Source organism: Pteronotus mesoamericanus, unplaced genomic scaffold (genome assembly GCF_021234165.1).
Source record: "Pteronotus mesoamericanus isolate MK-2021 breed Mesoamerican mustached bat unplaced genomic scaffold, CSHL_Meso_final scaffold_651, whole genome shotgun sequence".
Classification (NCBI taxonomy): Eukaryota; Metazoa; Chordata; class Mammalia; order Chiroptera; family Mormoopidae; genus Pteronotus; species Pteronotus mesoamericanus.
This window is the reverse complement of record NW_026555325.1, coordinates 22,639,837-22,664,373: the sequence shown is the minus strand read 5'-3', so window position 1 is coordinate 22,664,373 and position 24,537 is coordinate 22,639,837. Positions and strand designations below refer to the sequence as shown.

At 36.8% G+C, this 24,537-nt stretch overlaps 1 protein-coding gene across 3 annotated transcripts in view; it reads left to right on the top strand.

The window, feature by feature from the left end:
• Positions 1-24,537, top strand: part of ITGB6 (integrin subunit beta 6) — a 151,796-nt gene that overhangs the window by 74,073 nt on the left and 53,186 nt on the right. Inside the window, exons 1-9 of one of the 3 annotated variants that reach the window (XM_054562333.1) lie at positions 217-223; positions 565-630; positions 739-814; positions 1,532-1,611; positions 4,233-4,437; positions 5,033-5,279; positions 14,716-14,881; positions 16,116-16,277; positions 21,221-21,316. In XM_054562333.1, coding sequence (XP_054418308.1) covers positions 754-814; positions 1,532-1,611; positions 4,233-4,437; positions 5,033-5,279; positions 14,716-14,881; positions 16,116-16,277; positions 21,221-21,316 — 1,017 coding nt within the window. In that variant the 5' untranslated portion in view covers positions 217-223; positions 565-630; positions 739-753. Of the gene's footprint in view, positions 1-172; positions 224-564; positions 631-738; positions 815-1,531; positions 1,612-4,232; positions 4,438-5,030; positions 5,280-14,715; positions 14,882-16,115; positions 16,278-21,220; positions 21,317-24,537 lie in introns of those variants that run through there. The other 2 variants (XM_054562332.1, XM_054562334.1) reach the window with 2 other exon arrangements.

Here is a 24,537-nt window from a genome sequence, read left to right as displayed (position 1 = left end):
TTAATTTGATCTTAATATATTATATTTATTTCCAATATTATTTTAAAAATAAGAATGCTATACTTACAGAAAAGTATCTTTCATCCAATTTGAAAAACAAGGGAGTACAATGCTTTGCTTTCCCTAGCCTGCCTTTTAAATTGACTATAAAATGATGGTTTCTATTTTTCAGAGTTCATTTCAATCTCTGCAAAGGATTTAAAATGGAATATAAAACTCTCAGGTACTTTTCTTTATTTCATTTTTAAAAATCCTCCTTACCTATAACTTATATGTTTGTGTTTTACTTATCATGTTTACTGTTTTTACTTAATTAAAATTATTTTAGAAACAACTTAAAATCATTTCAATCTTCTTTTGACATTTCACTGATCAATATTTCACCAAAGGTATTGACTTTCTCTAGGATAGAGAGAGACTAATAGAATTTACACAAAAATGTCTTCTGAATGAATTTCCCCACCTTCTTAGTGATTGTACACCTGCCTTCCTTATAAGGAGAACAAGGAAGTAAATCATGTTGAGGTTGCTTTTAAACACAGCTTTTCTTTTTTACCTGTCCAGGTAGCCTCTGTTTTCATTTCAGTCTCAACTTTTTTATTTACATCTCAAGTTTCTTTTCAAAGCAGTGTAAGTAGTATTTAAAATTTTACACTTCAAGAAAGAAAGACTTTTAACGATGTTCAGCTTTGGTCTTGTAATGCTGAAGCTAATTCATTTTTTAATCTGTCTGCACAGCGAGAACTGAAACGAATGGGGATTGAACTGCTTTGCCTGTTCTTTCTATTTCTAGGAAGGAATGATCACGTACAAGGTAAGACCTGAGCTCTACAATATATTGCTTTCATGGTATGCTTGACAAACCTGTCATTTGGTTCGGAAACTAGATCTGAAGTCATTTTTTATTTGATCTGTTTGGTTGCTTTCTTGCCATTGAACGAACACTTTAACAAATTACAGACAGACACAGGACTGTTCCCACAGCAAATGAGCTAGACTTAAGGTAAATAAATACAAAGGTTGCATGGACATTTTAATGAGGAGAATTAAACAGCATTACTACAGAGTAGGACTTCTTAATTCAATTGTGACAATCATTTTGTTAACTTTACTAGTTATTTATTTATTATTTATGTATTTATACAAAAAGAGCAATAACCTTGAGAGGAGACAGGGATTTTTTTTAAATATAGCACACTAAAGAGAACAGCATTTTTAAATGGATGCAAATAAGTTCTAAGAATTAAAGTGGATGATAATGAAAGAAGACAATAAATGTGATGATCTTATATTTGTGAACATTGAAATATTTTCATATTTAAAAAAAGAGGATGATCATCGTTGGTTAATAAGACATACATACTTTCAAATATAAACTTTGATGTCAAAATAATGTTTTGAGGACTGATCTTTGAAGACGAAAATAAAGTTTGATATTGCTTCACTCAAGTACTTTAAGAGCTGTAAGTCTTGAAAATGGAGTGACAGAGAGTGTGCTGAATCCCTTGTATCTTGCTGGGTTTATACACAGGTGGCTGTGCCGTGGGAGGTGCAGAAACCTGTGAAGGCTGCTTACTCATTGGACCTCAGTGTGCCTGGTGTTCTCAGGAGGTAAAACAAATGACCTCAACATGTTTGTAAGAACTGCAGTTACATTTATGTTAATTCCATCAGTGATTGTTCTGAGAGCGTCCTGCTCTCTATGGGGTTATAGAAGTGAAACAAATCTAGGAGGAAAAATGTATGCAGTAGTAGATCAAAGTAGTCACTGACGGGGTTACTTTCAGAAGCAATTTGCGGAGGCAGTGAATGTCAAATTGTTCTGAAAAAAATATTAAACTCAGCATCCTTTATTTAAGCTGATTTGTCCTCTTACATTAAAGCCATTTCTAGCTGTTTACATGTCAAATGCCATCAGAGGTCATGGAGATGGTATTTTCTAAAGTTAAACATATATTTGACTTCGGTACCATAGTTGTATTCGATCTGGGAATCAGGATCCATTCTGAATCACTGCTATGTTCTGAGAGAAAAATTGTAAGTTTGGGGTAAATTTTACTGTTCAAATATTATCCAATCTGGTTAAATACTACATTTTCATGAGTTCGGTGACTGTACCACAATGACAGAGCCCACAATAGACATTCCTTAAATCATCAAAGGGACAAGTGTGTGGAAGTAGTATAAGAGGGACTGGGGAATGTATTACAAGCCAGCCTGAGTCCCTGACCCCTGGGACACTAGAGAGCAACCTATAAATGGTTCTTGGTAGGAAAAAGCAGCTTAGCTTTATATGGATTTAGAATACTTCTCTACTGGATCTCATAAATAGAACCTAAGCACAAATCAAAACATACTAATGCCAGGTTCAGCAAAGGCTGGTAGCACGCTCGAGGGGAACAAACCTGGATGCCCAGCTCTCCAGGTTCCAACTGTTGAAACCCGCCTCCCAAGTTGAATGTGTATGTGTGGAGGAGGACCTCACAGAGCGAAAGCCCAGCTCACTCCCCAACTGCTTTGACTGATGAGGCACAAACAAAAGGGCAGTGCAAGGGAATTATGCTTTTCTTTTCTTTTCTTTTCTTTTTTTATTTAATTTATTGGGGTAACATTGGTTAATAAAATTATATAGGTCTCAGGGGTACAATTATATAATATGTCATCTGTACACTGTATTGTGTGTTCACCACCCCAAATCAAGTCTCCTTCCATCACCATTTATCCCCCTTTACCATTTTCTGTCTCCCCCACCGTCCTTCTCTCTGGTCATCACCATACTGTTGTCTATGAGGCTCTTTTTTTTTTTCTTTTTTCACTCGGCCCCTGGAATTATGCTTGTTTGAGCACATGTATCAAAAGCAGATTTGAGAATATACAAAGAGGGAAAAACCCGCATTATTTTTACACTGACTCCCTGAAAAAGATATTAGTTTCATGTCAGAGACATAAAACAAAAAAATCAGTCTAACAAAATGTTCACTCCTAGCATTTTTATTCCAATGCATCTTTTAGTGCTTAGGTAAGAGAGCTTCTTAAGTTACTGGTGATAGCTTTACTTCTGGGTGGTATTTGGTAGTCAGTTAATGTCACATTTTAAGGCCTTTATTCTAAAAGATGGCTGTAATGGTAGTAGTTGTATCAGTTGAGGCAGTTGGAGTAAAAAAGAAATTAGCCTTCCACTTAGAGCGCATAGGAAAATAGCTTTTTGATTAACACCAGCTCTAATCTTTTGGCAAAGATGGTGATTATAAGTGGTAGCGGTGACATGTTGAGAAGGATTCTGAGGCCTTGTCCAACTACTGTTTACCTTGGATACATCGTGCAAGTTAGGTTGCTATACCTAGCCTAGTGCTTCAAATATGTACAGGCCTGACTGATACATAACCAATTTTAGTCTCAAAAATCAATTTCAGGAGAAATATAACTTACCTATTTGGTGAAAATAGCAGCAGTGGCTTAGAATTCTAAGGAATGAGGAAAGCAGTATGCACATTGGTTAGGGTCTTTCCAAGCATGAGAGTCAATGGGTCTCAAGTTTGACTTGGCTTAGAGCCCCCTAAGCCCCAGGGCACCCTTGGATGTCAGGTATGACAGGTATTTATCTCTCCACCCCACCTCCCTTTTCCCTGGGAATTGCAAGGTTGGGATGGCCACACTTCTGCCTGGAAACACCCCGCCTCATCCTATCCACATGAATCAGAGGGGGGCTGGGAAACTCCCAAGACTTACGCTGAAAAGCAGTCCTCTACACCCTATTTTCTTTCATTTTGTTTCCCACTTCCAAATATTGGAGAAAGTTCTAAAAGACCTTACACTGAACACTTTGAGACACTGAGTTTAAAGTCCCCAATAGGTTAACATTAATGAAGTAATGCTGTAAGGTAAGGACGGCGCATTCATGAATTAAACCCAGATAGAGAGCTAGATAAGGCGATGCAGAAATCCACAGAAAAGGCTGGACTTGGTAGGAGACAAACGGAGAACTTGGAGAGTTCTAGGATTATTTAAAAACCACAAAACTGTTAGGTAAATTCAATTGGATATAATTAAAAGAAGAATGCAATTTTTTCTCAGAATTTTAACGGCAGACTTCTCTGGTTATTCTGCAATCAGGAATATGGTATTCTGAGTATGACAAGCTGCCTAACTAGAAAAGCAAGCAAAATAAAATTTTATCTTATGAAGATATAAAGATTTTTCTTCTTTTTCTCTTTATTGTTTTTCTTTTTTAGAATTTTACCCAGCCATCTGGAGTTGCTGAAAGATGTGATACCCCAGAAAATCTTCTAGCTAAAGGATGTCAACTGAACTTCATCGAAAACCCTGTCTCCCAAGTAGAAATAGTTACAAATAAGCCTCTCAGTGTAGGCCAACAGAAGAATAGTTCTGACATTGTTCAGATTGCACCTCAAAGCCTGATTCTTAAATTGAGACCAGGTACGTTATCATTTACATGAGCATTGGATCATGTAAATAAATAGAATGTCACATGGTAATATCACTCTTCTGCTAATATACCTTGTACCACATATTACAATATCATTGATTATTATCAGTCAGATTTCCCATTTTAAGGAAATAGAGAATTGCTTTTCTTTATTCATATTAGTCACTTGCACTCCAAATGTGGTACCAAAAAAGCCTTATCTAATAGTAACCATTTGAATTGCTCCAATGTTGTTAAGGTTTACCTCACATTTCTTTAAGAGTTTAATGTAGCTTTAAACTCCTTTTTATTTTGTTCTCCTTTTCTAAAACCACATACAAAAAATTCAGCTTATCTCCCATCTAAATGGATGCTAGTTCTCCCAAGGAGATATAAAATATCCTAACTCTTATCGCTTTCAGTAGCTCTAAACACATTGCTGAAAGATTTTCATGGGCTCAACATTTATAAACTTTGCCACGTAGTTTATAAAATCATTAGTATCTTCAGTAAATTCTTATTGAAATGAAATAGCCAGCTGGCCCAGCCACAAACAAGCCTCAATGCCTACTTATGGATTGGCTTTTCTTGCGGGATCATTTGCAGGTGGTGAACAGACTCTGCAAGTGCACGTCCGCCAGACTGAGGATTACCCTGTGGACTTGTATTACCTCATGGACCTCTCGGCCTCCATGGATGATGACCTCAACACAATCAAAGAGCTGGGTTCCCTGCTTTCCAAGGAGATGTCTAAATTAACTAGCAACTTTAGACTGGGCTTTGGCTCTTTTGTGGAAAAACCTGTCTCCCCTTTTATAAAAACAACGCCAGAAGAAATCGCCAACCCTTGCAGGTAAGTAAATGATTCCCTGCCGTCTTTGAACACTGATTTTCTGTGGAGGTAGCCCCACTCTGAGCTGCACTTGGCAGGAGCTTGCTCACTCCCCAGCATTTCCCTCCTGCCGGGTTGGATCTCAGCAGCTTTTTCAGTTGCCTGCATTGTTCAGAACCAAGGGGAAAGCATCTTAATACATGGTTCTAGCATTGGGCCCTTGCAGCATCTGTGTAGGTCAAGATATGGCAAACTTGGTTCTGTGTTCTGCAGACAAGGGGAATGAGTCTTTCACTATAGGTTCCACTGGCCAGTGCCCATCCCCAGCCCCTTTGAGACTACCACTCTCTGTGGCAATTTGACAGTAACCCACACTTTCTCAAAATATCTTTCTCATACTACAAAGACTTCTGCCAAAATAACATGTTTTGCAGCTTCCTCTGACATACTTTGGGAAACGTGGATATCTCTTACTACTTGGAGAAGGCCATTGTAGCCTTCACTTCTACCTAATTCACTACAAAACTAGGTAGTCACTCCATTATAATTTGCTGTAATCAGCTATTAAAATCATGTATTATTCAGGTGATGATGGTTGAAGGCAAGTTGCATTGTGATGGTTTACATGTATGGTCAATGACATGTTCTAAATAAAATAATTTAATATCCTTCTAAAGAAAAAGAGCTATCATTGGGTTAGTGCCAGGCCCTATGCTGAAGATTTTATATACATGGCTTCATTCAGTCTTTTATAATGACAACAAGTCAAAGCAGATTCTGTTATTTCTATATGCAAGGGAAGTAAGGGAGGCTCTGAGAGGTTAGGAATTTGCCTGAGGCCAATCTAGTTGGTGATCTGTACTAAGATCTGGGTCGGTCCAAAACCAAGTCTCTTACTACTATCAATCTAGTGTATATGAAATGTCTTTCCAAACCTCCATTGACCTTTAATACCTATACACACCCAAGACATCAACCTCTGGAAAAGACAAACAAGTTTTATAATACCATTTTAAGACATTTCAGCATGGTTCCCAACTAGAGTCTGACATAACCAAAAATAATTTGACCATGAGAGGAATGGAACTCATCACTAATTGCAACTCTTAGGAATTGTGTTTGCGTGCAAGTATCAGAGAGAATGCCTATTCCCCACTGCCTTTTTTTGAGGTATAATTGGCATGTGTTACAATGCATACATCAGAAATGTTCATTTTGATGAGTTTTGACAATTGAATATACCAATGTAATTACCACCTAAAACATGATATAGAATGTTTTTATCACCTCAAAAGATTTGCCTTAGGCCTCATTACTATCAGTTCTACTTCATCAGAGACAACCACTTTTTGATTTCTGTAATTTAGATAGATTTTGCCTATTTTTGGATTTCATATTAGTAGAATAATGTAGTATATACTTTCTGTGTCTGCCTTCTGTTGCTCAAAACAATGCTTTTAAGATTCATCCATGATTTTGTGTTTATCTGCAGTTTGTTCCTTTTTGTTTCAAATAATAGTCCATTATATGGATTTACTACACTTTGTTTATTCCTTCTTCCATTGATGGACATTCGGGTTGTTTCCCATTTTTGGGGCTTCCATGAAAAATGATGCTATGATCACTTGCATATAAGTATTTGTGTGAATGGATGGTTTTTTATTTCTATTGAAGAGATACCTAGAATTGGAATGCTGAGTTGTATTAAGTATAGTTTTAATTTCCTAAGAAACTATCAAATTATTTTCCAAAGTAGAGGTACCATTTTCCATTTCCATCAGCAATGTGTAAGGATTTTAGTTATTCAAAATCTTTGCTAATACTTGGTATTGTCAGTTTCCTTACTTTTAGCCATTTTAATGAGTATTTATCTCATTATAGCTTTAATTTGCTTTTCCTTAATGACAAATAACATTGAGCATCTTTTCATGTATTTATTTGCAATTCTTATATCTTATTTTGTGAAGTATCTTTTCAAATATTTTCCCTACTTTTAAAAATTAGATTATTGTCTCCTTAACATTCTAGGTTTCTTTATGTATTCTAGATATTCTTTGTCAAATACATTTTGCAAATATTTTCACTCAGTCTGTGGATTGCATTTTTATTTTTCTAGCAATGACTTTGGTCAAACAAAAGTTTTGAGTTGGGATAAAATTCACTTTATCAATTTTAAAAATCATGGTTAGTTCATTTTTTGTCCAAAAACCTCCTTGCATATCCTATTGTCACAAGGATTTTTGCTATTATTTTTCTAGAAGCCTTGTGGTTGAAGCTCTTACAGTGAAGACTATGACCTCAAAATAGTGTTTTGTATTTGAATGAGGAAAAATACCTAGGTTCAACTCTTGGTTCCATGAAAAAAATCCAGCACTACTTGTTAAGCAAGATTTTCCTTTCCCCATTGAATTATTTTGATGCCTTTGATAAAGAGCAATAGACTGAGTATACGTGAGTCTAATTCTGGGCCCTCTATCCTGTTTCTTTGAATATAGTCATGTAACTATAATGCCTTATAATATTTACCACCATAGCTTTATAAAAAAATCTTGTAATCTGGAGTATAAGTCCCACTTTGTTGTTCTTTTGTTTTGGCAATCCTAGATCCTTTGCATTTCTATAGTAATTTTAGAATCAGCTCTTCAATGTCTTCAAAAATATGCTAAGATTTTGATTAGAATTGCTTTGAAACCACAGGTCAATTTAGGTAGAATAGATATATTAAAAATACTGAATATTCCAATAATTACACATTACATATATTTCAATTCATTTAGATCATCTCATTTTTCTCAGCACTGTTTTGTCATTTTCAGGGTAGAGATCCTATGTGTCTTTGTTTAATTTATTGCTACAGACTTTTGAATGCTGCCATTAATGTTATTTTTTAATTTCATTTTCTAATTGTTAAATGATAACGTATAGAAATGCAGTTGATTTTGCCCATTTTCTTTGCATCCTGCTGCCTTGAGAAATTTTCTCATTAGTTCTAGTCTGATTTTTTATAGATTCCTTAGGATTTTCCATGTACATAATCACATCTTCTGTGAATAACAACTTCTTTCTCTCCAATATTTGTTCCTCTTTTTTTTTCTTGTGTTATCATACTGGCTATCATGTCATGTGTTTTCATAAATAGAAGTGTAGAGAGGTGGCCCTTTATCTTGCTTGTGATCTTAAGAAGAAAGTTTCAACATTTCACCAGTAATGTTGTCAGTTATTGGTTTTTTGGATTCCTTTTATCAGATCAGGGAAGTTGCCTTCTATTCCTTGTTTGGTAAGATTTCTTTAAAAAATTATAAATGATGTTGAATTTTATTTCCTTAATTTAAAGAGTTTTGCCATAAAATTAACACAACCCCTTATATTTGTGTCTCATTGGCCAGGACTTAGTAACATGGCCACAGCTATCTGCAAAGGAAGCACATTGCTACCCCAAATAAAATCAGAATTCTGTCAGTAGAGAAGAAAAGAAGAGACTAGGTACTGAGTGGCATCTATCAATTCCTGAAACACAAAACAGACAGATTTCTATAGAGAGATATAATGACTTGTACCTTCAAAAATTATATATAATAAATAGTAAGTTATGATTATTGTTATCAATTGCTTGATTCACTTGTAAAGGGAAATAAGCTTGGTGTTAACAGCCTCCTAACTGCTTAATATAAAAGCATTTCTAATGCTTCTGGCCCTTTTTTAAAAAAATTAGAAAATATTGTACCAGTCTACACTTTGTACGTATTATGTGTCTTTCTCCTGCAACAAGCTCCAGTAGAGCGTCTAGTAGAGCTATTCTACATAACATTACAAAGTGCTAGCTCTGCTCCAAGGGGTTTGCTTAAAATCATTCTTTTTATCACAGGCCAGAAAAGATGTAGTAACATAAAGTACAGAAATGACCATGGGAAACAGTAAGTATGAAATCTTACTAGAAAAAATAAAATAAAATTAACAAACTTGAGCAGCTTGGCTAAGTTGGCATCCCAGCGTCCTGAATTAACAATATGACCCAGTCCTTAATCAGCTTCCAGGAAAGGAAAGATGTCTGGCTTTTTATAGCACTCATTTATTTGTTCATCCATTCAATAAAAACTTGCTGAGCTCCAAGTATTGTGCTAGGTGTGGGATCTCTGGAAAAAATCCTGGGCCCAGTCTCAAGGAGCTAAAATTCTTTGGGGCAAGTACATGGCGTAGCATGGTTAGGAGCATGAGCTTTGGAGTCAGCCCTGGAATAGGTCCTAGTTTACCTACTCATGCCCATTGTCACCTTAGGCGAATCATTTCACTTCTCAAAGCTTCAGTTTGGAATAACAGTACTGATCACACAGAGTGGGTGTAAAAGTTGGATTATAATTAAAAAATTACAAATGATGTTGAATTTTACTTCCTTAATTTAAAGAGTTAATGAATGAAAGCATTTGTTACTGGGTTTGAACTGGAAACTCTACATCAATGGTAGCTAGTATTAACAAGAATACAGTGAATGGAGACCCAAAGAATTATATATTTGATCTATTAAAGGATCAATATTTTTCTATGTTCTAAAGTGTTTCTTTTATTCTTGTTTGCAAGATGACCATTAGTTAAACTTACATATAAAGTTATTTTTTACTGCAACATTATATTTTTTTCTTTTCCTATTACGTCCTTCGTTCTCCTGGCTGCTTTGTCCAGATACCACCCCCCACACATACACACACCAAGAACTCAAACACTAAACACAAAAGTCAATCCTTTGATCAATCTAAACCTTGTAATTATGGAATAAAATGTTATTTAGTAGAAAGGCAATAAGACGTAAGAGGAAAGAGCAAGGAGTTTTTCAGACCTGGGTTTAAATTATAACCTTGAACAAAAACTTACTCTCTTTGAACTCACTCTCTTCACCTATAAATGGAGATAATAATATTCATCTTTTACAGCATTTATGAGAATTGAATGAGCTCAGAATATAACAAACATTCAAAATAAGTATTAATTTTCTTCTTCTCATGAACATTTATTATCTTTAATTATTATAACCTAAGTGGTTCTCAAACTTTTAGATATCAGAACTCTCTTATGCTCTTAAAAATTAAAACCTCACCCCAAAAGCTTTAGTCTGTGTGGGTTATTTTTATCAATATTCAGCACATTAGAAAATAAAACTGAGAAAATTTAAAGTTATTGTTTATTTATTATTTAATAATTATAATTAGAAATGCAATGTATATTACTATAACACATCTTTGCAAAAAAACCCATATTTTTCCAAAACAAAAACCAGCCAAAAAAGTAATTGTGTTTTTACATTTGTACAAATACTCTAACACCTGGTTTAATAGACGACGACTAGAATTTTGCACTTGCTTCTGTATTTAATCTGTTGCAATGTTTTGTTTTGTATAAATTCTATGAGGAAAGTCAAACCGCACATATTTAATTAGAAAAAGGAGATGCATTTAACAACTTTTTCTCATGACTGTGGGTATTCCTCTTTGACACTACATTCAAACAAAACAAGAGGTAAAAGTTATTTTCAGTATGGAATCTGAAAAAATATCAATGAACTTTTCATATTCTGTTACTTAAAAGCCATTGGTCTGTCTAGCCCTTTGAATGGCTTTTAATGATGTGCATGATTTTGTAATATAATGCTTTGGCCCTTTGGAAAACATTGTTTCACTGAGTTATGCAGATCTTCCAAATTTGATAGTGCATTATCATAAATATCACATTTGTTAATATCACCATCAATATCAGATAATTCCTGATGTATTGGGTAGCTATTAATCTCATAGGTGACAGATGAAAGTTTTCCAAAACTCTAATTTTTTAGCTACAGCAAATTTTATCTTTGGTAACAAATACATATCATTGTTTTCCTTGAAGTAACAGACTCACTTTCTTCATTTTTTTTAATAAAGATGTTATTTATTTATTTTTAGAGAGAGGGGAAGGAAAGGAGAAAGAAAGAGAAAGAAACATTGATTGGTTGCCTCCCATATGGATCCCAACTGGGAACCAAACCCACAACCCAGGCATGTGCCCTGACCAGGAATCAACTGGCAATTTTTCACTTTGCAGGATAATGCCCAATTAATGGAGCCACACCAGTCAGGGCTCACTTTCCTCGTTTTTAAGAACATGTCTGCCAAGCACCTAAGTTGGAATAACAGCTTGACTGTCAAACATTTTGTCAGGTGGAAATGGTACTTTATAAAAGAAGGGCCAGTTCAGCTCAAACAATCACAAAAGTGCTTTTTCACTATAAACATTGTACTTTGGTGTGCAGCAGAAATGCTGTATGCATATTTCCAATGGGGTCACACACAAATATTTCTTAAAAACATGTTTTCAAGGGTGTATACTTAATAAAATTAGTAACTTTTACTGTTCCATCAAGGACAATCAGGTAAAACCTGCATTTTAAAAAGTATTATGGTAAATGTTTGCTGTAAAAAAAATATATAAGGACAACTGCACAGTTTTGTGCTCTGATCCATGCTAAGGCACTAGCAGTTTTGCTCACTATGGCTTTTGCATCATTAGTGCAAATGCCAACACAGTAATAAATAAATAAGTAAGTAAATAAATAAATGACACAGAACATCTTTTATTATTGTGAAAAAAGTTTGACCTTAGAGGCTCTGAGAAGGTCTTAGGATGGACCTCTATGGGTCTGTTCACTCCATTTGTAAAACCTGTTTTAATTTAATCTGTAATGTTTTGGGGAGTTTAAAAATGTATTTAGAAGGATCACTGCATTATTTAATTACAAAAAAATTTTTGGAATAAATTTTCAGTAATAGAGAAGTGGTCAAATAAACTATAATACATTTCATAACCATTAAAATTTATGTTTTAATTTTCTTATTTATGCTTTTATATAAAACCCAATTTTCCTTCAATTAACATATATTATTATCTTAATCAAGAGAAAACCATCTGATTATAGAAATACCATTAGCCAAATCTGTGATCTGCCCTCAGGTTAGTGATAGACTCTGTGTAAAGCGATTTATGTAAGAAGTGACACAAATGTTGAGTAAGCACTTACTTGGAAAAGCTCATTGTGCTGTGTGTTTTGCACACTTTATCTCTTTCAAGACACCACTATTCTGCTGGGTACATGCTATCTGTAGTCAGCTCTTCAAAGTTTCAATAAAAGCCCACATAAGATATTAAAAATGAACGAATAAGATTGTCTTTTGAGAGCTGAAGTTGAACATATGAGTCAGAAAGGAAATATGAAAAGTTCTCTGGAAGTGACGTCTGGCTCCCGGGCCCACGAGACCAGGTAATCTGTCATAGCTAAAAGAATGAACAGGCTGGGTAGGTTAGGGGAGTGCAAAGGAACAAAGGGCACAGATGTAACTATGGGCCACATTCATCCAAGGGCCTTAGCGAAGGCACTTAGTTTCTAGTCTCGTCAACTTTCATAGTTTCCCAAACTGTTGTTAGATGACCACAGATTGAGGTAGAGCCAGGTGTGACTAGGACCATCCATTCTGGAGATGGCTGTATTGGGACATCTCAAATTGTACCAGTCAGTGCTGGGACCCTCCAATTCCCTTTGTTCTGAACCCTAACGATATTTCGGATTATGACCTACTTCCTGTGAAAGTTTACTGACAGTATGAAAATGACTACCCTAGCAGACAGGAGCATTCTGGTCCCAGTAGAGCTCTATTATTCTGTGTGAATGAAAACAGAGGCATTCTGATTTGTACATACAGTTGGTTCTCATTATTCACAAGAGTCTTGTTGTATAGTCTCCTTGAACACTGAATTAGCAAATGCTGAACCATTGCTCCTAGGGGAAACACAGGGTTAGATTCCTGTGAGCTGCTGGTCATGTTTTCACCAACTGATTAATAGATAATTCTGCTTAAAAAACACCTTATTTAATATATATTGTTAATTCATTAACATTTAACTCATAGCCAACAGCCACTATAACTCATGCCAGGACAAAGCATATCAAATACACTTACATTTTCCATAAGGCACATCACCACCTTCTTTCACTTAGGAACACTAGACAGCCCCTCAGCACCACACTTGAGGGCAATTTTAAATGGCATAATCACCAACAAAAACACAAGGATGCAAAAAACATGGCACCAACAGCCCATGAAAAGGACACCTGTTTACAATATGAAAGCTGAAGCAAGGCAGCAATGCCTCGTTTGACCTCAGGTGAGAACCTGTGTATCAAGTGACTCATTTTTTTTTTTTTTTTTTTTTTGCCATACTGCTAGTTTACATAATGAGACTTAATTTATGTAAAGTACTGAGAGTGTTGATTTTGGGGTCAAAAAGAAATTAGCAAGTGGGTGACTTTGCAGATTTGGAATAATGAATAATGAGAATTGTATACCTCAAGCAGATAAGCTTGTTGAACAAGAACCTGACCTTGAAAGATGTACTTGCTTTATCTGTGTTGACAAGACAGTCTTCTGATCCTGCAAAGCTGCTCTTAGAAAAGTCAACCAGATCTCCCCAGGCAGCATATCACAACCTCACTTGGAACTATGCCTTTTTTGTCCCTATTTCTACACCAGTGTTTCTCAAGCCTTGGAACAACACAGATTGCTGAGCCTGCCCCTAACATTTCTAACTGCGTATGTCTGGAGCAGTGCCCCATGTTTTGTATTTATAACAAGTGATGATCATGCTACTGGTCTAGGGACTACACTTTGAGAGCCTCTGCTCTATACTGTTACCTCCATCCTACAAAGCTCAGACGGTTGAATAAATTGTGCCATTTCTTTTGCACAGCTACTAACTGGCTTTCAGAATAAGATGTGGCTGAACTGATGATTATCTCTTTCTGTTCTACTGCAATATTTTGGGAACAAATATTCTATATGACATCTTCCCCATATGTGAACTATTTTAAGTGATTGTTTTATTTCAAGGCTGGTCCACAACAGTCTGTCTGCTCAGTCATAGTAGAGCCAGGATCTAAAACCAAGAGCCCTGTATTGGTTTTTGGGCCCTTGGCAGGCAGGACTGGGAGTACAGGAAGGAGGAGAGGAGAAAAAGCAAGGTTTCACTGTCAGTTTTGCTACAGGGTGACTCATACTTGATGACAGCTTAGGATGTCAGAATACAAAGAAATTGTTGTCATCATGTAAACTTAATGGTGGATTTTGGTTGAGAGGCAATCAGAGGTAGTGATTACATACATATGTAAATGTGCACACAGAAATGGGGAGCCTGACCGCCTGATTATCTGTTATTTGAGCTCAAGTCAGTGTAAGACACAGTGAGCTCTAAGTGTTGGCTAATACAGTTAATCTAGAAGGGATGGGTGGGAGATGATAACAACCACCTTAGCAGTGAGATTCATAATGAAGTTACAGAGTCAGGCACTTCAGAAAAATTTATTTTCATTTCAGAAAATGTTGTCAGACTATTAGATATATTAATATCTCATCAAGAATCTTTTCACATTTTACTTTTGCAGTAGTATTCCATACATCTGCTTACCTACATTTGGATTCAAGCACATTTTGCCATTGACAAATGATGCTGAAAGATTCAATGAAATTGTGAAGAATCAGAAAATTTCTGCTAATATTGACACACCTGAAGGTGGATTTGATGCAATTATGCAAGCTGCTGTGTGTAAGGTATGCTGAGGGGAAGAGTGTTTTGCTCTGAGAACACAAATTTCACCTCTTATTACCACATCTACTTTGAAAAACTTGGCTAACTTTATCTTTTCTTTAATTGTCATATTTCTACATTGGATATTTTTCTTAAAACACAATTTCTTTAAATTTTTAATTAAATCATGTTATAATGGGACAGTTTTATGCCTAATATTTGAATAACCTAATAAAATTGTAGAAATGTTGGGTGAATTTTGCTACAAGAGGTCATGTGCGATTAATTTTCAAAAAATCAAATCAGATTAATCAATTTTTTATTTAATCATGGTAAGAAAAATCAAAGGCAGAAATAATTTCAAAAGTAAAAATGCTCTTAATCAGTATAAATTTCCACATATGATTAGATATCCATTGTTTTAAACCAACAAAATAAGCATCCAAAGCCAGACTGTCCCTGCAACAGTGCAGGAACACCACCGCTCCTTGATAATCTGACAATTATCCATCCACAGGAATGATTCCTGTCTTCCAATGACAGCTCTTCATGGAAAATATCAAGAAATAGACAGGGCTGAAGCTCCTAGAAGGTGGAATAGCCAAAGTATTAAGAAAGGAAGGAAAAAGATAAGGTGGGATGGTGCCCAGGATGAGCTTTTGCCCAACTAGTTCTGAACTAATGTTGATTAAAGGAGAGAGTTCTGCTAAGAAACAGCCAACAGACCTTCTTAATTAGAAATACTGTGGGGTGATACTTGGATAGGCAATTCTTTTCCTTTTATTACATTTATAATTTTTGAATGATACAGTAGAAAGATAAATATGTGCCTAAATGTTGGGTGACAGTTTAATAAAACAGGCTTACTCAGAGTCCATTTTGTGCTGTATTTTGACTAGCTTTGCTTCAGCTTGGATTTGGGATAATCTATGACCTCCCTCCTCTCATTTTTCTGGTAAATTGAAACTGGACAGTAAAAATAGCTATGTAAAAGTCGGCATCAAGCAGATACTGATTGTAGTGAAACTATTTTTTCTGAAGCATAAGTCATCTGAAAATGTTATCCAGGAAAAAGCCAACATCATAGAGTTTTGTGTTTTTACTATGTTAATATTATCAATTCACAATAGATGAAAAAGGCTAAAATAGATCAGCAATATAATTTTATAATATGAATGTGTCCAGTAATAATTGATTCACTCTCTATAAATGCCTGCCTCTATCCAGTACAATCCAAATGTTTCTTTCTCATGGTAGGAAAAAATCGGCTGGCGGAATGACTCCCTCCATCTCCTGGTCTTTGTAAGCGATGCTGATTCTCATTTTGGAATGGACAGCAAATTGGCAGGCATCGTCATTCCTAATGATGGGCTCTGTCACTTGGACAGCAAGAATGAATACTCCATGTCAACTGTCTTGGTGTGTAATCTGCACTCTACACTGTTTTCAGGGCTCTAAGAAGGCAAATGAAGCAATGATTGCTGCAGTACATAACAGAATAACCCATACTTGGTGAAAACTGTACATTTTCTGATCTGAGATTACAAATTGCCCTGTCTCCATCCTCATCACCCTTAAAGGTTCCCACAGGAGCACAGGTGGGTGGTGGGGCTATGTGAGAAGTCGGGATCTGCTGTAGCACAGATGATACCAGAACCACCCGATTTTTCAAAGAGCCAGAGGCCAGCAAAAAGCAGAAGAGTTAACTCATTCTGTTCTCAACTACAGCCCCAGAAAAGAGGACTCAGGCCAAAACCATAATCACCTAGGAGTTACTGTGAATGGTGGTCCCAAGGCATGCTTCCTAAATAATGCCATGCTTTCATGGACCACTGGGCTGTGTGGGAAACAATGAGTCAAGTACTGCTTGGTTGGTGCTTAATTAACATTTGGTATACTTTTTGTCATTTTAAAAATGCTGGTGAAATGCAAGGAAGAAAGCACTTGACTTCTGTAAAACAAGGTAAAATTTTCAGAGCTCTTTCAATGTACATTATTTCATTCAATTCTCACCAGAATCTTGTGTATGTTACTGCTCTCCTTGAACAGACCATAAGGCTACCATGTTTGTGCATGTGTTATTCCCTCTGTCTGGAATGCCCTTCCCTCCTAGGCTGCTGAGAGACTCTTAATTATTCTTCAAAACCCAGTTCAATCATGACTGCTCCCAGGGGCCCTTTTGGATCTCTGGTAGGCCAGGTAGTCATCACCTCTCCCCTCGTTCTCATACATACATGTCTTCTTGCCCATCTCTGCGTGGAAATGTGTTTGCTCATGTCTGCCTATATTTCTATAATGTGTGTTCCTCAGGGCCAGGAGTGCTTAGAACACAGTGGGCACTGGTAACTTGATGAAATAGAGTTGAATTATGAAGTAACAATCTAAGAAGGTTATGTTATCCCCATTTAATATCTGGAAAAATATGGTACAGAGATTTTAAGTGACTTCTTAAAATGACAATGCTGTAAAAGTGTATGCAGGGGAAGGAAGGCAGATGGAGAGAGAGGAGAAAGAGAAAGTGAAAGAGAAGACTTATGGCCAAGATGGAGGCATAGGTAGACAGGCTTTACTTCCTCGCCAACCAAAAGGATAACAACCAATTTAGAAACAAAAAACCAACCAGAACTGCCTGAAAATAAAACTCTATGGAAGTCTGACAACCAAGGAATTAATGAAGAAACATTCATCCAGACTGGTAGGAGGGGCTGAGTCAGGGCAGCCAGAGCAGAGAGGACATGCGGCAAGGTGGCAGACCAGACAGGCGAGGCAGCAGCTGGCAGGCTGGAATATCCCACATTCCTGTGCAGATAAGCCGGGAGGAGCAACTGGGGAGCAGGACAGACCACGCAAGCCAGGGTTCCAGTACAATAAATAAAGCCTCAAAACCTTTGGCTGTAAAAACCTGTGGGAGTTGTGGCAATGAGAGAAACATTTAGCCTCACAGGAGAGTTCCTTGGAGAGACCCACGGCATCTTAGAATGTACACAAACCCACTCACTGGGGAACCAGCCCCAAAAGGGCCTAATTTGCTTGTGGGTAGTGTGGGAAGTGACTGAAACTGGGGCAAGAAAGTGCTGTTCCCTCTCTGACCCCGACCCACATACAGCGTCACAACACAGCAATGTGGGTTGCCTTGCCCAGGTGAATACCTAAGGCTCCGCCCCTTCCAATGTAACAGGTATGCTAAAACAAAGAAATATGGCCCAAATGAAAGAACAGATCAAAGCCCCAGGAAAATAACTAAGCAATGAGGAGATAGCCAACCTATCAGATTCAGAGTTCAAAACACTGGTAGTCAGGATGCTCATGGAAATGATTGAGTATGGCTGCAAAATAGAGGAAAAAGTGAAGGCTATGTGAAGTGAAATAAAGAAAAATATACAGGCAATGAACAGTGAAGGGAAGGAAACCAGGATTCACATCAACAATTTGGAACAGAAAGAAGAAACAAGAATTCAAAAAAAATGAGGAGCAGGTTAGGAACCTCTGGGACAACTTTAAACATCCCAACACCCTAATCATAGCAGTGCCAGATGGAGAAGAGGAAGAGCAGGAAATTGAAACTTTATTTGAAAAAATAATGAAGGAGAACTTCCCCGATCTGGTGAAGGAAATAGATTTCCAGGAAATCCAGGAAGCACCGAGAGTCCCAAAGAAATTGGACCCAAGGAGGAAAACAACAAGACACATCATAATTACATTACTTACCCAAGATTAAAGATAAGGAGAGACTCTTAAAAGCAGCAAGAGAAAAGGAGACAGTTGCCTACAAAGGAGTTCCTCTAAGAACTATTAGCTGATTTCTCCAAAGAAACCTTAAAGACAAGAAAGGGCTGGAAAGAAGTATTCAAAGTCATGAAAAGCATGGACCTACATCCAAGATTACTCTATCCAGTAAGGCTATCTTTCAGAATGGAAGGGCAGATAAAATGCTTCCCAGATAAGGTAAAGCTAAAGAAATTCATCATCACCAAGCCCTTATTATATGAAATGTTTAAGGAACTTAGAAAAAGAAGGTCAAAACTAGGAATAGTAAAATGACGATAAACTCACAACTATCAAAAACTGAACCTAAAAAACAAAAGCAAAAACAAACTAAGTAAAAAACTAGAACAGGCACAGAATCACAGAAATGGAAATCACATGGAGGGAGATCTGTAAGGAGGGGAGAGATTAGGGAAAACGTACAAGGAATAAGAAGCAAAATTGGTAGGTACAAAATAGGCAGGGGGAAGTTAAGAATATTACAGGAAATGGAGAAGCCAAAAAATTTATACATGCGACCCATGGACATGAACTGAGTTGGGGTGAGGGGTAATGCTGGTGGGAGAGGCATGCAGGGTAGAGGGGAATAAAGGGGAGAAAAAATGGGACAACTGTAATAGCGTAGTCAGTAAAATATGCTTTAAAAATAAAAATAAATCCCGTATAAAAAAAAAGAATTCATAAAATGGAACAATAAAGCAGAAAAAAAGAAAGTGAAAGAGAAAGAGAAAAAAGAGAGAAAAAATTCTAATATCAGAATGGGTAAAAAAAAACTATTCTCCAAAAAAAGAATTCCATGAGATAATGTACATAAATGCTTAATAAAGTGCTGCCAATTAGTTTTTAAAAACCTAATGGTTCATAAATTATCTGCTACCATTCCTTGCCTAAATTTGTAACCTTGAATATGATTATTTTCCTATAACTTTTGATTAATAGTATTCCCCAAATGTGTTTAATTATATAAACTGTCTTTCCATATTATAAGATCAGTGAGGGTAGCCACATACTGTCTTTTAGTCAACACAGAGCAAGAAATTGTGAGAAATGAACTCCCCTTTTTTTGCAATTATTCAACTGTTCCTTAATAGATATCTTGGAAAAAGTAGGACCATAGAAGCAAACACTACCTATTGCTTAATATGGCCATCTTATCTTATAAATATTTAACTCATCCTTGCTGAATTTCTACAAATGCAGAGAAGCCATGGCTGTTTCCATTTCTGCCTATAACATAGCCCCCCGGAGTCCTTGGAGCATTCTCTGTGCACTCAACACTGGGCCAGGTGCCTGGGGTGACAAAATAATAAGACATGGCCCCTGGCCTTGAGGAACTTACAATATTATTGTGGGAACTAAACCAACTGATGTGGATCAAATAGAAAATTACATTTGCCCACCTCTGAAGGGCTACATGGTATGATTCTGGCTACACATGCACGGCAGTTGAAAGGTTTAAGAAAATGTAGAGATAAGGAGGGGTCAGTATTGGAAGAATTCATGCTTAAGGGCGCAGGATGCTTAGTGTTTGAGCACTCAAACAGCAGAGGAGATTGAGAATCAGACTAAGGAAGATTGATATTATCTGGATTTTACCAGTATCTACTAATAAAAATCCAAATGGCATGGAAAAGATGTATTACACAGCCAGATTTGCAGCTGGATCATTTGCCTGGAGTTCTGAGAATATGTGAACATACCACATTAGTGTACAGTGTCCCTCCACTTGGGTTGATTTCAGACATCATCGACAATTTCTTAGTTTAATTGTTTGCAAGCTAATCTTTCACTTGAGCTTCCTCTTTGTACATTAACCACAGTTGGATTCATATAAGAGGCAAGGGTGCTGTGTGTTTTTCAGCCTTGGAAAATAAAGACTATCTTCAGATTAGATAATAATTGACTTCTTTATTTTTTGAAGTATCCATATCACTTGGGAATGATTTGTCAATGGAACAGAAGTACAATGCATTTTCAACTGTCCTGTAAAAATATTGCAGGATCCCGTAAAACTGATTGGTGACATCAAAGAAGCAGTAAGACCACACCCAAAAACTGGTACAGGAATGTCTCAGATCAGATAGGAATTGTAGTATGTCATTCATCAGTAGGCTGCCCCTTCCTCAGCCCTCATGCCACCTTGTTCAATTCCAGTCCCAGCTTCAGAGCTACAAGAGTCACTCAGTCATATCCATTGTAGTCTAACTACTCCTTCCTCCGTTCTCACATTCCCTCTAACTTGAGCCTGCTGGCAAATGGCACTTAGAAAGGAAATGTGAAAATATGACACGCTACCAGTCATTAAATAAGATTCAAGTGATGTCCTTAGAAGAACAGAGCATAAATATACCGCAGGCACCACATTGACAGGTACTGATTCTTAGGAATTAAGGGGATTTACAAGATTGAGGAAACAATTATTAAACCAATTAAGCAAATAATGCTAATTGTGTATTTGTTTACTTAGAGTGATAGACACAATAACGCCTGTGAGCATTGAAATGCCAAAGTCATTCAGATATCTTTGAAAGAAATGTTCTTTTTTATTTTGCATGTTTTTGTTAAGATGATGCTTAAAATCTTTATGTTAATTTTAGGAATATCCCACGATTGGACAACTCATTGATAAACTGGTGCAAAATAACGTGCTACTGATCTTTGCTGTAACCAAAGAGCAAATCCATTTATATGAGGTAAGCAAACATAATTCAGGAAATTCCTTCAGGGAGATTATTCAACATGAAACTTTAACATTAACTCTGTGAGTTTAACGCATGAGAAAATCATTAGAAAATCATTAACGTGCCAAATATACTGGACACTTGGCAAAGTGGACTCAATTACTGTTTACAATTTAAATTATAAACATGGAGGTGCAGAGAAGAGTGGGAGACAGATATGGTGGGACCAGGAAGAAGGAGTTATGGAAATGAAAAGATGAGTTGAAAGAGAATACCAGTAAACATAGGACCACTTTCCTAGTGGAAAAGTAGCCCATCTTTCCTTGAACCATTTCATCTGGTAAGGAAGGAGTCAACAGAAAGCAGAGAAAATTTTGAGGACAGGGGGAGAATTGACTTTGAATTCTCTGACATTTGCAAATGAGAGAGAGAGAGAGAGAGAGAGAGAGAGAGAGAGAGAGAGAGAGAGAATTCAAGCAAACTATTGAGAAGTGAAAAACTGAAAGGAAAATTTGTTAAGTTGGGCCAAAAAATAACTTCCCCCTTAAAGCAGCTGGATTTGCGGTTCCAGTTTTGGGATGGAAGCACCAACTGCAGAAAGAGAATGGTTTCATTAGATGAAATAATACTTGATAAGCAATGTCTAAACTTTACAATGCACATGCAAACACAAAAGATTTCTGTGGTTTATTTTGAGCCTAGGAAAAACAGTATGTCAAAATGTCGTGAAATGAGTTACTATCAAATGGTCTCTTCCCAATGGGCAATGTCACAGAGAAGTAAGGAGTCTCCAGCCTGGGTCCCAGAAAATGTAGAGAAAACAGATGTACATTAAAGTCTCTGACTTCCACGAAGAAACTTCAAATATGCCTAAATTCAGTCTGATCTCCCATTTCTTTTGAAAGGGGCTCTTAACAAGCTTGGTGAATTTACAGGGCTCGGGAAACTCTGACATTATTTCACAGAGGCTTTGATTAAATGCCACTCACTGCTAAGGACGGTGCAGCCCATGAACTTGCATCAGGTTCTGTAGAAGGGATTCGGGAGGAGATCCTATCTTGCATTTTTAATGAGAGGAGGGTATTGTACTCCAGGTGAGATTGCCTTCTGCTGAAAACCAAGGAAGTCCCTTGAAATAAAGCTGCATACTCAAAGCCTTTGTTCTCCTCTGAGACCGTGTGGGTTCACCTGATCTGGGCATTTTCTTCAGGCTCTTTACTATGTGATACTTGTTTCCAGTGGTTTTAAGTAGTAGAGCTGCAATATACAGCAAATACAATAGTGAGTCTATTCTGCCTTTGATCCTTAAGGCTAGCTTGAGAGGACCCTGGGGGTCTCAACACCTCCTCCTCAGCAGGGCTCCTGTTTAGGAGTGGGAGGAGGGGATGCACAGAACTTTTCTGAAAAGGAGAGTCAGGGAAACACGACTGACGATCATGACATAGACATCTATAACTCACATTAGTGATAGTCTTTAACACTCACAATTCATTTATACACCTCCTCAAAACTGCTATTAAAAGGGCAGAGGGAGGTGAAAAACAACTACATGGCAAAACAGAACCTGTCGGATTTAAGCTTGTTGCATCCACGATTCCCCTTTTGCAAAGAAAATGATCATTTTCATGGAAAACATCAGATTAGAGGCTGCCTCTAAAGTAAGCAGCAGGACATTTATTTTGCCTGCCTACTAATCTCATTATGAAGCAAATTTATGTCCTGTCATGATCTGTGGTCTTTACCATCCAGGCTCCGCTAAATTCAAAGGGACATTTTCAGGGAGCCCCTCAGCGGACCAGGTCAGCGGCCCACTCTGTGACTGCCGTTCTTTCATTATTTTATTTTTATTTTTATTTTGTTGGACTCGCCATTCCATTTGCATTAGTGGGGGCAGGTGGCAGGCAGGTTTAAAGATAATGACAGCAGCATTGCACTTCCCTGAAGGCTTCACACAGCATGAAAATGCTGATCTCTTGTTTTATTGATAATGAAAACTGCAAATAGACCAATAATGACTGCTGTTGCTTTTCCATTTAAATCTCTTAGAAGGAGCCCTATATGTACAGGAGCTCTGGGCAACCTGATGTTTGGATAGCTCTGACAGAAGAACATAACTACCTAAGAATCACTGAAAAATAAAACCAGTGTTAGGATTAATAAAGCAACTAAGTGGCTGAATCTAATGGAAATTCCAGAGAGCAAATTGCTTGCCCCAGTTCTGTGTTAAGCATAGTTAGGTGCATATACCCCAGGCAGGGAATGGATCAGGTTCAATGGCACCTTGTCTTGCAGCAAATAAGATTTACGTTGTCAATTCATAGACTAAAGGGAAAATGACTGTTTTTTCAGTAATTTTGGTAAGATGCTTTGGACTGCCCAGGTGTGTAGTGTTGCTGTACTTTGTGGTAACAAGAGATGAGAAAACAATGGAAAGGATGAAGTAAACAGTTTCTCCTTCAGTTCAATATGACTGCAGCGTGTACCCTAGACTCCAGCAAACAGATGATTTTGAACAAACTTATTATTATGAATAGTTTCCTGTTTGGTCAATTACAAGGTTCAAAAGATAATGATAGATAATAGACCGAGCAGTAGATAGTATATTATACTCTAGTGCTAAATACTATTTTGATTCAGGATTCAATTATCCAAGCTTAGAAAATTTTTTTTAATCTCCTCTGTTGTTTTCAAATGTTTATTGTTAATTTACATTAAGATAGTATCAGACTACTAAACCCCAACTATCTGATTTGACTAGTCTTTCCTTCTTAGTGAGATACTGAGCTAAAAAGCAATTAAATCAGTGTTCTTTACTACATTGTCAAATCACATTATTAATCACCTGGGATTATTTGCAAGACTTTAAAATATCCTATATATTTCAAAATGTCTATAAAACTAGCTGGAAAACCTGAGTTTTGTGCAGTTAATAACAATAATTATTACATGACCTGGTATTTATGATGTAATGTTGAAATAGCACTTAGAAAGTAAATAAGATATATTGGTAATAGACATATCCAGTTTAATTGGTAACATCAATGACCACTAATTGATGTCCCTATGGTTATTAGGACAGAGTGATGTCTCTAAAGCATGGGGACAGGGGACACCGGCAGGTTTTTATGTTACCACAGAACCCCTTTCTGTGGAGGTAAAAAGCTCTCGATTATCCCTCTTTGAGGAGAACGGTGAGTCTTGCTCATCTTTCTGTTTAAGCCAATTCTCCAGAT